Raw genomic sequence first — 15668 nt, forward strand, 5'->3', positions numbered from 1 at the left:
TGGAGGGAAACAATGCGTCTTGAAAAGTCAAACGGTGAAAAAATGTCGGAGCCAAGGATTCTCCTCCAAAGTATGTTTTATGCTAATATTCACTGACGTTTCTGATGCCAAATTAATAAAAACAGCGCACGCTGTTCATGAGTGTTGAGATTTTTTTTTAAAAAAAGTTCTTTTTATGGGGGGGGGGGGTCTTTTAATCAGTTTTGTGACTTTTCAGTGCATCATTTCTTATGTTCTGCTAAAATGCTGCAAAAATTGCATCAACATGTCAGGTGTACATAAAATCACTCCAGGACAGTGTCAACAAATTGTGCAACTTCTCAAACGGCCTCAAAGGTGAATGGGACTACAACATCTGGAGACAAATAGAAAGATAAATATGGAAGAAAAAAAGAGAAAACAACGAACAGAAAAAAAAAAAAAAAAACAACAGGCCCAACGTATTGAGCAGCTCAAAGCCAAAACCTGGGGAGGACCACTATCCTACCGACTGTCAGGCTTTTCCTATAAACAGCAGGTAAAGGATGCAGCCACAGGGACATCAGTCATTACAGCCTCTCGGCTCTTAATCACATGTGGAAAAGACAGATGGAGACTCTGCATCTACATCATATTACTGCCGAACGGTTGTGACGGTTATGGAGCAGAACTGGTGTCACCCCCATCTGCCCCCTCTCGCCAGCATTAATTATTCACTAGGCTTCCAGGTCTCCCCATGGTGGAGCCGGCGGCAGCCTCACGTCCTCCACAAGGCACACGTCTATTTTAGGCTCGTCTGTCAGCCGACCTTGTGCTGAGCTCCATGAATCAGATGAGCGTTCATTGCAGAGTATATATCGCATGGACGAGATGGTGGCAGAACTTATGGACACTCATGAGTGGATTCCTGGGTTAATATCACAATCTATTACAGTGTCAGCAGCAAAAATTGCTCAGTGTCGGGCTGCAGACTCGCCAAAAGGCAGGGCCGGCAAACCTCGGAGGCCGGCAAACCTCGGAGGCCAGCATATGTAGTCCTCACATAAGAAAAGTCTGCGTGCTGGCATGTAAGGCTCGGTGCCAGTGTGTCTGTGGCTTGTGTCGGTGTGGAGCTTGGGCCTCTGGTGAAAGGGATCACATTATATATGAGCACAGAACAATTCTTGTTCATTCCTTGATCATATCCAGAATGTACCTGAACCTACACGGGATAGAAAGGACGCAGATAGCAGATCTCCGTGGTGCCATTCATCACATGCTGCCATGTTCCTGCCGAGTTTGCTGGGATCTCTGGACTGCAATGAAACAAATACCTTACACATATCTCTCAGCAAAGTATCCCACTAGAACACAGAAATGCCCCCAGACAAGCCTGCTTTTCTCCGGCTCTTGTGAAAATCAATTTTAGTCTGTTCCACAATATGTGAGTCTTTGAAGTGAAGCGGGGGCATGCGAGCCATGTCTGAGCCGGAATGGAGCTGCTGTCTAGATGCCAATTATCCTAGAGGGCCGAGGAGTCAGGGTGGCACTGGGTCATCCAGGCACACACCAATTCAAAGAGCTCTATCTTTAATGGAAATACCCTTCAGAAGGGATTCTGGATCAGAACGGCTTCAATTCAATTATCAGCTCAGGGCAAAGTGAGGCAGAAAACACAGACGAAAAAAGGGACACCGAATGTGGGAAGATGCAGGAACAGAACAAGCCAAGATAAATGTAAGGACCAATGATGGTAACTGAAGCCAATAGAAGTAACCTCGAGAAAAAAAGGTAACACAATGCCTGATCACACCATGGAGGACAGAAGGATGGCTGCCGAGAGGAAAACCAGAAGGAACAGCAATCCTAAGAGACCAGTACACAAATCTGCTTTACTCTCAGTGGCCTGGCAATAGGAATCGCCAATTTTCACAATTCTAACCACATCGGTTGCCTCACCCAAGCATTGTGAAGTGACTGAGGGAGAGGTGGCTATGGGAGGACACAGATGAGAAGAGGGGGGGTTGTCTATAGGAGGTCCTGAAGAAGAAGTGGGGGTTGTCTACAGGAGGTCCTGGAGAATAAGAGGGGGTTGTCTACAGGAGGTCCTGGAGAAGAGGGGGGGGGGGGTTGTCTACAGGAGGTCCTGGAGAAGAGGAGGGAGTCGTTTAAAGGAGGTCCTGGAGAAGAGGAAGGGGTGTCTACAGGAGGTCCAGGAGAAGAGGATGGGGTTGTCTACAGGAGGTCCTGGAGAAGAGGAGGGGTTGTCTACATGAGATCCTGGAGATCTTGTGTAAGAACATATTATATGATATTTTAACACTAATGTAAAATCTGTTATTATCCTCTACAATGTTCCCAAACAAGTTACATATAAGGGAAGGTGACCCGTTTCGGCACCCATTCTTCTATGAAGACTCTATACTTGCTGACAGATGGATACACATATTGTGTGACTCCTCTGCTTCCACTTAAACAATCTGTTGCTGATTGCATGGCACAACCACTCCCAGCCATGGCTGGTCTGTGCCTCACTGCTTAAGAACTGGCATGTTCTGCTCAAGCAAATTACACTCTTTCAGGCCCTCTGCAGAGAGAGCGGGGGTGTGATTGGAGATTACAAGTTGCACTAAATCCTGGACTACACAAAATGGGTTTAACTGTATCACCGCCAGTAGGTTAAGCAGCTGATCGCTTAATAGCTGACACCTACTGACCTGGCACTGTTTTCCTTTTCTGTTTAAAGAGTACAGGATATACGGTAAGTGAATAGCGATAATGTTATGGTCTTTACATTACGAGACGGTGAAGAAAGGTCTTCAAAATATAAAGCACCCCCAGGATCGGCATCATGAGATACAAGTGTACAGCTCCACTAAATTACCTGCACAATGTCCTAGCATCATCAGGTACAAGGAAGCAGACAACACAGGACCACAACACCAACATATTTCCGTCACAAGTGTGAAATGTTTCTGTTGTGGATTTACATTCTCTCCAGACTACTCTTCTCTCCTGCCATATTTCTCCCTACACTTAGCCCAAGCCAACAAACTACTTCAATTACATGGACAAAGGACAGAAGACCTGGACAAAAATACCGACACCTACAGTTAAACCCATCAGTATAGCGAGTCTACTCCGCTAGCAGACCACCCAGAAGGGACATTAGCATCAGTCACATAGATACAGCATCACTGCATCTGGCGGCTGTGCCCACGGGGCAATGCACCATCCACACTGCCTGCGCGGCATATTCTTGGTGGATTGGACATGGAGCAATGCTGTGCCAATTCTTTGCAAATATTTGGTCAATGGGCTTTTCCTGAGTTCCAGAAATTAATCATGTCGGGAGCTGCTGGAAGGCAAGTCTAGTGAAACACTCCTTTCCAGACAGGAAAACACATTAATTCCTTCAGCTTGCAGCAATGCAAAGTGACAGGTAAAATCTACGAAGTAGACAAAAGAAAGGACGGCAGCGTCGATGGAGGACGAGTGATTGGACATCACACATGGACAAGTCTGAAATGCCAATCTATTTCCAGTCACCCAAAGGGTTAATGCGCCCTGATCGGCCAGCAGAGGCCGTGCGTAAGGACATGACACCAAATACACCGCTGAAATCCATAATTACTGAAAACTATCAATTATTAATCAACCAACTGCTGAATCCCTCACCAGCAAACAAAAAGGAAAAAGCCAGAAGTAGAGGAGCGGTGATTACCCCACAGGGGCCGAGGGAGCAGCCATGGTAAGAGCGGCGGGACGCCTATGTGATACTAGACACGTACAACGCTGGTTGCTAAATCTGGGGGGCAGCCGTCATCGGGGAGGTAAAACTGAACTGACAGCTGTTCAAGGGATGGAAACTGGACAGAGAAGCCGCCACCTGAACATTAAAAAGGAACAACCCCAAACCATCCTCTGAGTCAATGTATCGCTCCGAGCGAGAGTTGCAGCAACTCTGGGGGCTCAACAGCAGATTCCCCCCATCTCAACGATGTCTGAAGGGATATCGGGACTGTCCCACAGAGCTGAGCGATGCAGGCAGGGAAAGGTTGCTGAGTCCCACAGGCTTGAAACAGATGCTTTCCTGTGTAGAAATCATACAGAGCGCAGAAGGCTCATAATTAGAGAATGCATAATGATCCATAAATTACAGCAGCAGCGCACACCGCACAACACCAAACTCCGGGTGCAGCTTGTACAGTGAAAATGCCATGGTCAATGGCAGCACCTACACATGTTCATCAGCGGGCTGTACATCCAGAACACTACAAGATAGACCACTACAACCATTATAACCCTCCCCAGCGACCAGGCCGAACATCAGCGTGGAGAAGCACAATTCCAACTTAGATGGAGGCTGCGCCCATGGAGTTCAGAATAAGATGTCCAGTATCTCTCATAGCAACTCATCAGACCAAAACTGGAAGCAATCAGCAGAAGTGCGCCCCTCCACAGCCAGCCCCCGATCAGCCAGAGCAATCCTGCCTCCGATCAGCCAGAAAAATCCTGCCACCGATTTATTCTGTGCACCTCTCCACAATTCGTGCTAACTTGGTCCAACCCTCCACAACTATGTAAAGCTGCAGTCAATTCTAAAAATTTAAGGAACCAAAGATCCTCCATCACAAAAAACTTTATTGACCCAAGGAGAAAAAAAAAAAACAAGAGAAAAGTCATGCAGAAAAAACATGTACACCTGTTTAACGGCTTGATAAAGGCCCTGCGTGGCCGAAACATTGCATGTTTTTTCTGCATGATTTTTCTCTAGTGTGTACACTGGCGTCAAAGTTTTTCTGCAGGAGGATCTTTGGTGCCTTGGATTTTTGTAATTTTCTATTGGTTAATTTGGTCTAGAAATTACCCTTATATATACAAGTTATATATCTACTATATAATTGTCTTAGGGTCACTTCCGTCTGTCCTTCTGTCTGTCACGGATATTCATTGGTCGCGGCCTCTGTCTGTCATGGAAATCAAAGTCGCTGATTGGTCGTGGGCGTTTTGCTACGACCAATCAGCGACAGACACAGTCTGGCGGCAAAATGGCCGCTCCTTCCTCCCCGCAGTCAGTGCCCGCTCCATACTCCCCTCCAGTCAGCTCTCACACAGGTTTAATGGCAGCGTTAATGGACCGCAGTATGCCGCGGTGTAACGCACTCCATTAACGCAGCTATTAACCCTGTGTGACCAACTTTTTACTATTGATGCGGTGTATGCAGCATCAATAGTAAAAAGATCTAATGTTACAAATAAAAATAATAATAAAAAAAAGGCTATTCTCACCCTCCGGCGTGGTGCGCTGTCCTCGGCAGTACAAGTGGCAGGTTCCGGTGCCAAGGATGCTAAGCGAGAAGGACCTTCCATGACATCACTGTCATGTGACCGCGACGTCTTCACAGGTCCTGCGCTCATACCAATCCTGAGACCGGAAGCTGCCGCATGCACCGCACACAGACGCCAGGACTACAAGGGGCCTTCGGAAGGTGAGTTTATGTTTATTTTTTATTTTAAGTCTTTTTTAACCACGCATATAGTGCCCACATTGCTATATACTATGTGGGCTGTGTTACATACTGCGTGGGCTGCGTTATATACTACATGGCTGCTATGTACTACGTGGGCAGTGTTATATAGTATGTGGGCAATGTTATATACTACATGGCTGCTATGTACTACGTGGGCAGTGTTATATAGTATGTGGGCAATGTTATATACTACATGGCTGCTATATACTATGTGGGCAGTGTTATATACTATGTGGGCAGTGTTATATACTGTGTGGGCTGCTTTATATACTGCATGGCTGCTATATACTACGTGGCCAATGTTATATACTATGTGGGCAATGTTATATACTGTGTGGGCTGGGTTATATACTGTTTGGGCTGTGTTATATACTGCATGGCCAATGTTATATACTGCGTGGCCTGTATTAACGCATCTGGTATTCAAGAATATGTCGTGGCCTGTGCTATATACTATGTGGCTGCTATATACATACATATTCTAGAATACTCGATGCATTAGAAGCGGGCCACCATCTAGTATATATATAACATCCCTAAGGCTGCCTTATCTCATAATATACGAACGGTGTTCAACAATTTATCTACCTGGATATAAAAATACAATTTCCAGAGAAAAATTTTATTCATGGTACTTCTACTCAATATAATCCCCTGGACTTCAGTACATTTCTCCCACTTGGCTCCAATTACTGGATGTCCTCAGGACAGAAGGAGACTTCTTGATGTTGCAAGGACCCCGTTCCTGCCTCCTTGACATCATGATCATTAGGAAATTGTTGCGAGATATAAAGTTATCACTGGGAGCCGGTCTGGACTCCAAGGTGAGTGGTGAAGCTCCCCGACAGCAGCTTGTGATTTGCGAGACTTGTGAGCCAATACACTGTTGTGAAACAGTAACACACCTGCCAACAACTTTCCACAGTGTTTCTCTTAGATAGAGCCGCCTCCTGTGCTACTCCCTCAGAGCCGCTTCCCGTGCTGCTCCCTCAGAGCCACCTCCAGTGCTACTCCCCCCACCCAGAGCCGCCTCCGTGCTACTCCCCTCCCAGAGCCAACCTCCGTGCTACTTCCCCCAAAGCGGCCTCCTGTGCTACTCCCCCCCCCCCAGAGCCGCCTCCTGTGCTACTGCCTTCCACAGAGCCACCTCCCGTGCTACTCCCCCAAAGCTGCCTCCCGTGCTACTCCCCCAGAGCCGCCTCCTGAGCTACTCCCCCAGAGCCGCCTCCCGTGCTACTCCTCCAGAGCAGCTTCTCCTTCTACTCCTCCAGAGCAGCCTTCCATTATAATCCTCTAGGAGCCGCCTCTAATTATGTTTCACTAGAGCAGTATATCCCAAACTCCAGTCCTCACGGACCCCACGGGTCATGTTTTCAGGATTGCCATAGTGTTGCACAGGTGAGACAATTCCTGATGCCTTGGTGATACTTCCATTACTTGCGCAATAATAAGGAAATCCTGAAAACATGACCCGTGGGGTCCGTGAGGATTAGAGTTTGGGAAACACTGCTCTAGAGCCACCTTCCATTATATTCCTCTAGAGCCACAACACCTATGTTTATTAGACTTTTCTATAACTCCATCTTGGGTGATGACGATTCTCCGGAGCTGTGCGATGTCAGTTTCCCACTTTCAGACACCTTTACAACAAGGTGGAGCCTTAGTTTAGGAGAGTGGAGGTGTTAGGCAGTGTCTGGTGTGAGAGGTATACATGTCTAGCCCATGATCACACAGCGCCAATGCATTTCTCTGCTCGTCTGCTGTGATGCCAGCAGAACAGTCTTCATCCTGGCAGTAACGTGTACAGTAGAGTGGGTTTGTTATTCCACGCTGACAGGCGGAGTGGGCACTGGGGTCTCCACAGCACTTGAAGGCTGGCAGGTGTCACCGGAGATGGTGTGTAGTGAAGGAGCTTTCCTGGAGTGTGACTGGAATTGGGCTGTCAGCAGCCTCATCTCACGCATGAGCCACCAACGTCATGGATGAGACAATCCGAGATGCAGCCATTAATCTTCCTCGGAGGGAGCGAACTGCCGAGTGTCAGGTATGAATGCAACATCTGTTACACTGTCACGTCTGCTGCCATACATGCCCTGAAAATCTGCCCACCGAGTGACAGCCCCCCGGGACTGATGCCTCGCACCGCTTCAGTGTGAACAAGAGCATGGAGGACAGCGTACAGTAACACCAGCCACCAGCACGAAGAGAGGCGGCAGGGGGTCCGGATCTCTGAGGACCATGCACCGAAACGGTTACAATAGAGGCACCAACAACCAAATAACTGCAAGCTTTTTTTCTTGTTAAAGGGGCTGTTAAAGGACGACTATTCCCACCAAGCACAGGTGCTTGGGGAATCATGGCGGCCAATCATTTACACCTTCCCACTTGCTTGGCTGACCTCAGTCTCCGCAATCTTCTTCTCTGACAGCTCTGTGTTCACAGCACCAGCAGAAGGAAGGACATAGAGGAAAACCAGCAGGTGGGAGGTGCAGATAAATGTCTGGCCGCCATGATGCCCTGAGCGCCTATGCCTGGTGTCATCTGTCTTTCTGTGCTGACAGCCCCTTTAATTATAATCGCACCCCGATATTGTTTTGCCTGAAGGCAGATTTCATTTAATTTTCTACACTGCATTACGGGGGTGACCATCATGCTTCAGCTTCTGTTTCATTTACTACAGGTCACTGGGACCAGAGACAATGGCAAACCGGATGGGACTATGGCAGTGAATCCTAGGCATGCTAGTGTCTGTGTCATCACTAGGAAAGTGTTGTGAGCATGCTCTGATGGGTGCAGGGTGGGAGCTGTGACATATTGTGGAGTGTTGTGGGCATGCTCTGATTGGTGCAGGGCGAGGAACTGTGACCTATACTGGAGTGTGTGGGCATGCTCTGATCAGTGCAGATGAAGGTGAGCTGTGACATATACTGGAGTGTTGTGTGCATGCTCTGATTGGTGCAGGGCGAGGAACTGTGACCTATACTGGAGTGTGTGGGCATGCTCTGTGATCGATGCAAGGGGAGGTGAGCTGTGACATATACTGGAGTGTTGTGTGCATGCTCCGATTGGTGCAGGGCGAGGAACTGTGACCTATACTGGAGTGTGTGGGCATGCTCTGTGATCGATGCAAGGGGAGGTGAGCTGTGACATATACTGGAGTGTTGTGTGCATGCTCTGATTGGTGCAGGGCGAGGAACTGTGACCTATACTGGAGAGTGTGGGCATGCTCTGTGATCGATGCAAGGGGAGGTGAGCTGTGACATATACTGGAGTGTTTTGGCAATGCTCTGTAATTGGTGAAGGTTGAGGAGCTGTGACAGTGTTGTGGGCATGCTCTGATTGGTGCAGGGCGAGGAAAACGGTGACCTATACTGGAGTGTGTGGACATGCTCTGATCGGTGTAGGTTGAGGAGCTGTGACCTATACTGGAGTGTTGTGAGCATGCTCTGTGATCGGTACAAGGGGAGGTGAGCTGTGACATATACTGGAGTGTTTTGGCAATGCTCTGTAATTGGTGCAGGTTGAGGAGCTGTGACATACTGGAGTGTTGTGGGCATGTTCTGAATGGTGCAGGGGAGGCAAGCTGTGACATAGTGGAGTGTTGTGGCCATGCTCTGATTGGTGCAGGGCAAGGAACTGTGACCTATACTGGAGTGTGTGGGCATGCTCTGGATCGGTGCAGGTTGAGGAGCTGTGACCTATACTGGAGTGTTGCGAGCATGCTCTGTGATCGGTGCAGGTTGAGGAGCTGTGACCTATACTGGAGTGTTGTGGGCATGCTCTGTGATCGGTGCAGGGCGAGGAGCTGTGACATATACTAGAGTGTTGTGAGCATGTTCTGATTGGTGCAGGGGAGGCAAGCTGTGACATAGTGGAGTGTTGGGGGCATCCTCTGATCAGTGCAGGTGGAGGTGAAATGTGACATATACTGGAGTGTTGTGGGCATGCTCTGATCAGTGTATGGGGAGATGAGATGTGACATACTGGAGTGTTGTGGGCATGCTCTGTGAGCAGCGCAGGGCGGTGAGCTGTAGAGCTTCTGCCTTCTCTGGTACCGGTCATTGTGATTCTGCCTGCGATAGTGAGAGAAGGTGAACCTCATCTTCTAGGACTTGTCCTGTCCCCAGAGCACACAATGTACTGACGTATTGTTCATGTAGGAAACACGACATAAGGGGGCATTTTGTCCTTTGGATGGTTAGGGAGAAGCCCCAGGCGGCACCTATAGGTCTCATGTTCATTTCTGTCTACCAGTACGTGTCACATATCATGTCTTCTCTCCTCTGGGACTTTTGGACTCTCCTCAAGAAGCTTTAGCTGCTCCTGTGCTCCCCCACATCGGCACAACATCCCCTCCCCGAGTTTATCCAGGATTTACTTACTATGTGCATCTGCAGAAAGTCCATCAGGCCGGCAGCGCTGTCAATCCGCACCAGGATCCCGTCCTTGACAGTTGTACTGAAGCCCACGGCCAGGCGGTCAGTGCGGGTGCTCGGCCGGTCGTTATGAGGCCACGTGTATAGGATTAGTCCTCCGCTTTTCCCAAATATATATGTGGCACCAGCTGGAAAACAAAACAACCCAGTGTCAGAAACACGTGAGGCTCCTACTGAAGAAGGTGACAGCAGCCACAGCTCAGAGTACTGACGGTACCGCCATCTTCATTGTATCTAAAATAACCTCACAAGGCGACTTTAACCTTACTTTGAGCCCGTCACTTGACAGCAGTTCACTGAATCGAGCAGACTTATCAAAAACTGACAGAAAAAAAATCCTACAAATGCTTAAGGTGAACTGTTTGGCAGATATCTGGCGGGAGCTGAATGGCCCGCAGAGGGGATATACCGTATATACTCGAGTATAAGCCGACCCGAGTATAAGCCGACCCCCCTAATTTTGCCACAAAAAACTGGGAAAACTTATTGACTCGAGTATAAGCCTAGGGTGGAAATGCAGTGTTTATACTGGCCCCATAGATGCCCCAATACAGTGCTCTGCAGTGTTTATACTGGCCCCATAGATGCCCCAATACAGTGCTCTGCAGTGTTTATACTGGCCCCATAGATGCCCCAATACAGTGCTCTGCAGTGTTTATACTGGCCCCATAGATGCCCCAATACAGTGCTCTGCAGTGTTTATAGTGGCCCCATAGATGCCCCAATACAGTGCTCTGCACTGTTTATATTGGCCCCATAGATGCCCCAATACAGTGCTCTGCACTGTTTATATTGGCCCCATAGATGCCCCAATACAGTGCTCTGCAGTGTTTATAGTGGCCCCATAGATGCCCCAATACAGTGCTCTGCACTGTTTATATTGGCCCCATAGATGCCCCAATACAGTGCTCTGCACTGTTTATATTGGCCCCATAGATGCCCCAATACAGTGCTCTGCAGTGTTTATACTGGCCCCATAGATGCCCCAATACAGTGCTCTGCAGTGTTTATAGTGGCCCCATAGATGCCCCAATACAGTGCTCTGCACTGTTTATATTGGCCCCATAGATGCCCCAATACAGTGCTCTGCACTGTTTATATTGGCCCCATAGATGCCCCAATACAGTGCTCTGCAGTGTTTATAGTGGCCCCATAGATGCCCCAATACAGTGCTCTGCACTGTTTATATTGGCCCCATAGATGCCCCAATACAGTGCTCTGCACTGTTTATATTGGCCCCATAGATGCCCCAATACAGTGCTCTGCAGTGTTTATACTGGCCCCATAGATGCCCCAATACAGTGCTCTGCAGTGTTTATACTGGCCCCATAGATGCCCCAATACAGTGCTCTGCAGTGTTTATATTGGCCCCATAGATGCCCCAATACAGTGCTCTGCAGTGTTCATAGTGGCCCCATAGATGCCCCAATACAGTGCTCTGCAGTGTTCATAGTGGCCCCATAGATGCCCCAATACAGTGCTCTGCAGTGTTCATAGTGGCCCCATAGATGCCCCAATACAGTGCTCTGCAGTGTTCATAGTGGCCCCATAGATGCCCCAATACAGTGCTCTGCAGTGTTCATAGTGGCCCATAGATGCCCCACATTAATCTGTGCGATGGCCGCTGCTGCTGCAATAAAAAAAAAAAAAAAGCCATACTCACCTCGCTACTTGCAGCTCCCAGCGTCTGGTCCCGGCGTCTGTCTGCACTGACTGATCAGGCAGAGGGCGCCGCGCACACTAGTGCGTCATCGCGCCCTCTGACCTGAACAGTCAGAGCGCAGATAGACGCCGGGAAGATGGATCGGCGGCTGGAACGAGGACAGGTGAATATAACATACTCACCTAGTCCTGGCGATCCTCGCGCTGTCCCCTCCTGTCTTCCGCGCTGCAGCTTCTTTCTCTGTCAGCGGTCACCGGCACCGCTGACAGAGAAATGAATACGCGGCTCCGCCCCTATGGGAGGTGGAGCCGCTTATTCATATCTCTAATGAGCGGTCCCACGTGACCGCTGAAGAGAGGAAGAAGCTGCAGCGCGGAAGCCCGTGGGACGGCAGGGACAGCGCGAGGATCGCTGGGACTAGGTAAGTATACCCCAGCGCCCTCACCCCCTCACCTGCCGACCCCACCGCTACCGTGACTCGAGTATAAGCCGAGGGGGGCACTTTCAGCCCAAAAATTTGGGCTGAAAATCTCGGCTTATACTCGAGTATATACGGTACATATTTTTCCCCCGCTCAAAAGTCCTATTCCAGAATTGACTTGCACCTCACCTCTTCCAAAACACTCCCCTCGGTCCTATACTCCCGACATAGTATCATCTTGGTCAGATCATGATGCGGTCCTTTCTGCATTTAAATTTAACATTACCACTTCTAGGCTGTTCAAGTGGAGGCTGAACGAGTCCCTTCTAACGGACCCAACGGTCATATCCACTATAAAGGATGAATACTACTGACGTGTCCCCAGGAACGGTGTGGATGGCACATAAAAAATTCATAACAGGGGCCCTGATCAAAATTGTCTCTAACAAGAAAAAGCAAAGGTCTGACCTACAATCGCAACTAGAAAATAAGCTCTCAAAATTAGAACAGGCAAACCAAAACCTCTCTTCACTTTACTTAATCAAGAAAATTCGTGAAACTAAATTACAACTCAATACTATTTTAACAAATAGATCAGAAAGGGCTTTGACATGGACTAAATCTACCTTCCACAAATATGCTAACAAACCAAGCACCATGTTGGCCCGCAAACTTAGGAGTAGAGAGCTTCTGAATAATCTCTCTTCCATTAAAGACCCTACAGGTCGTATCACTGCCCATCCAGATGTAATATATAAAACGTTTCAGCAATATTACCAAAACCTCTACTCTCTCCCGCAACCCCCATCCCCACTACGCCTTCGGAACTTCCTCAAAGACCTGACACTACCTAAAGTCCCGGACTCGGACATTGCACAACTCCAAGTACCAATTAACTCTGACGAAATAAAAGCAACGACTAAAAATCTAAAAAAAAACAAAGCTCCTGGGCCTGATGGGCTTACGGCACTATACTACAAAAAATTTGACAACATACTCATACCTCACATACAGAGCTTCTGTAATGCTCTATTAAACGAAGCTTAAATGCCACCTGAATTTTACACCGCTCACGTAACCGTAATCCCAAAACCGAAGAAAGATCACCTCTACCCCAAAAACTACAGGCCTATCTCATTGCTAAACATAGACTTAAAAATTTTCACTTCCATAATCACGGCCAGACCAAATAAAATATTGCCCATTCTAATCCACCGGGACCAAGTAGGATTTACTCCCAAAAGGCAGGGCCTGGACAATATTAGGAGGAACCTTAATTTAATACACTTAGCTAATCACTCTAAGCAATCCCTGCTCCTACTAGCACTTGATATAGAGAAGGCCTTTGACTCGGTATCATGGTCATACTTGTTCGAAGTCCTCGCTGAGTTTGGTTTCCCGAGTAATATTATCTCCTGCCTTAAACTACTATATGATCATCCCACTGCCTACCTGAAACTACCCTCAAATCAGCCCATCCCTATTAACATACAACATGGTACTAGGCAGGGGTGTCCGCTATCGCCGGCCTTATTTGCCCTAGCCATGGAGCCCTTGGCTGAAGCTATTAGAGCCAACCCCAACATTAGTGGACCTAAAGTCAGAGATGATCAATACAAGGCTAGCCTCTTCGCAGATGACTTACTGTTATCCATAGCTAATCCCCCTATTACACTCCCAAACCTCTTCGCTGCCCTCCATGAATTTGAACTGGCCTCAGGCCTCAAGATTAACGTCGATAAATCTGAAGCCTTGTTCATTAACACCCCCAGGGAAACACAAAACATCATAACAGCCCAATTTAAGTTTACCAAAAATGAGCGGTTCTTAACCTACCTCGGCATCAATCTAACTCCCCATAGGTCGACTCTATTTAAATGGAACTATGCCCCCTTAATTAGAAATCTTAGGTCCGACCTTACCAGATGGTCATCCATGTCCTTATCCTGGCTAGGTAGGCTACACGCCATTAAGATGGTTTCCCTACCACGATTTCTGTATATTTTCCGCTCTCTGCCCATTCCCCTACCTTCCAAAACGTTACTAGATATCCATAACATGATCTCTAAATTTATATGGCAGGGGAAAAGGCCCAGGATAAGAATAAAAACCATGTTGATCAATAGAAGACGAGGAGGTATGTCTCTGCCCAACTTCACTTTATACTATAGAGCAGCCCAGCTTGCCCAGCTAATAAGTATCAACGCAGACAAACATAGCGCACCCAGATGGGTGAATCTCGAATCTTACTCCCTGACCCCATTCACTCTACCGGGCCTCATGTGGTCGTTGCAGAGGCTTCTGAAAGGGATTCATACAACAGCTCCATTCACAGCACATTCCCTGATGTTATGGAGGAAGGAAAGATTTAAACATTCCTTACAATCCAAAACTTCTTTAATGACTCATATTTTTCATAATCCAGCCTTTCCACCGGGGTTAGAGCCTCGCCCCTTCCATTGGTGGTTATCTAGGGGTTTAATCACCCTTAAACATCTTACTTCACCATTCAATATTCTGCTCACCAAACAAGAGTTCACCCAAAAGTTTACCCCACCAAACTCTGAAATATTGAGTATCAACCAAATATTTCACTTTGCTGAGCAAATGTTAGGACACGGTGTCACCCACCGCCCATCAGGTTATGAACAAAAATGTTTGAACGACCCACTGGGTAGGGGAGCTATCTCTTTAATATACTCATCCCTGAATGCAATATCAGAGGATGAAAAACTCAAATATATGACACAATGGGAGAGAGACTTCAATATGATAATGTCCCCAATGGAGTGGCAATGTGGCATTGCTGCTTTCTCTCTAAGGGTAGTCTCCAAACCTCCTTAGTTGAGACATCCATCAGGCTCCTACATAGGACATATTTGGTTCCGAGCATATTATATGCCATCTACCCAAATCTATCGGATCGATGCTTCAGGGGGTGTGGAGCCCTAGGTGATTTGAAGCACACGTGGTGGGATTGCCCGATTGTATCTGCTCTTTGGCTAAGGATTAAATCTATTGTGGAGGAGTTATATGGGGGAGTGATTCAAATAGATACAACAGTGTTCCTACTGGGGGCCAGATACCCTGGCTTCTCCAACAAACTTCATAACCTAGTCAATCAGCTATTCCTGGCCACTAAGCTGCACATCGCAACGAAATGGAAAACAACTACCCTTTCTCTTTCTTCAGTAATTGACAAGATTAACACCATCATGCTATATGAACGAATACAAGCTACAAGAGATGACTCATGGGAGTCCTATTATCAAGTCTGGAGGCCGTGGATCGAAAGGGATTCTAACAGTAACCTTGACCAAGTCCTAACGCTATCACTTTGAGGTCAATTTGAAGTTTGATAGACTTCCTCGGACTCGCCCTTTGTGCCCAACTATTAATAGTGTTTTGATGCAGTATAAGATCTCTTCCCCCCCCCTCCTCTCGTCTTTTTCAACCTCTTGTCTTCGTCTACGTGTTTAATTGTAGTAAAGTATAAAGCTATCAAAGTTAATCTAGAATTTGGTTACATTTATGTATGTTCCCCTGCGCGGGACCTTGTTACGAGACTTTCTTGTTTTTTTTAAAAATAAAAACCATATTGAAACTAAAATAACCTCACAACTAGAAACCTCTGCTGTCTGCACAGCTACTGCGCA

General features: G+C 47.5%; 1 protein-coding gene across 5 annotated transcripts in view; it reads right to left on the reverse strand.

The window, feature by feature from the left end:
• Window positions 1–15668, reverse strand: part of NRXN3 (neurexin 3) — a 555345-nt gene that overhangs the window by 60048 nt on the left and 479629 nt on the right. For all 5 annotated transcript variants that reach the window (XR_011314845.1, XR_011314844.1, XM_069735758.1 and 2 more), the window contains one exon: window positions 9875–10056. Coding sequence is in view for 3 of the 5 variants with exons in the window: in XM_069735758.1 (XP_069591859.1) it covers window positions 9875–10056 (182 nt within the window). In the remaining 2 variants the exon portion in view is untranslated. The remainder of the gene's footprint in view (window positions 1–9874; window positions 10057–15668) is intronic.

Source organism: Ranitomeya imitator, chromosome 1 (assembly GCF_032444005.1).
Source record: "Ranitomeya imitator isolate aRanImi1 chromosome 1, aRanImi1.pri, whole genome shotgun sequence".
Classification (NCBI taxonomy): domain Eukaryota; kingdom Metazoa; phylum Chordata; class Amphibia; order Anura; family Dendrobatidae; genus Ranitomeya; species Ranitomeya imitator.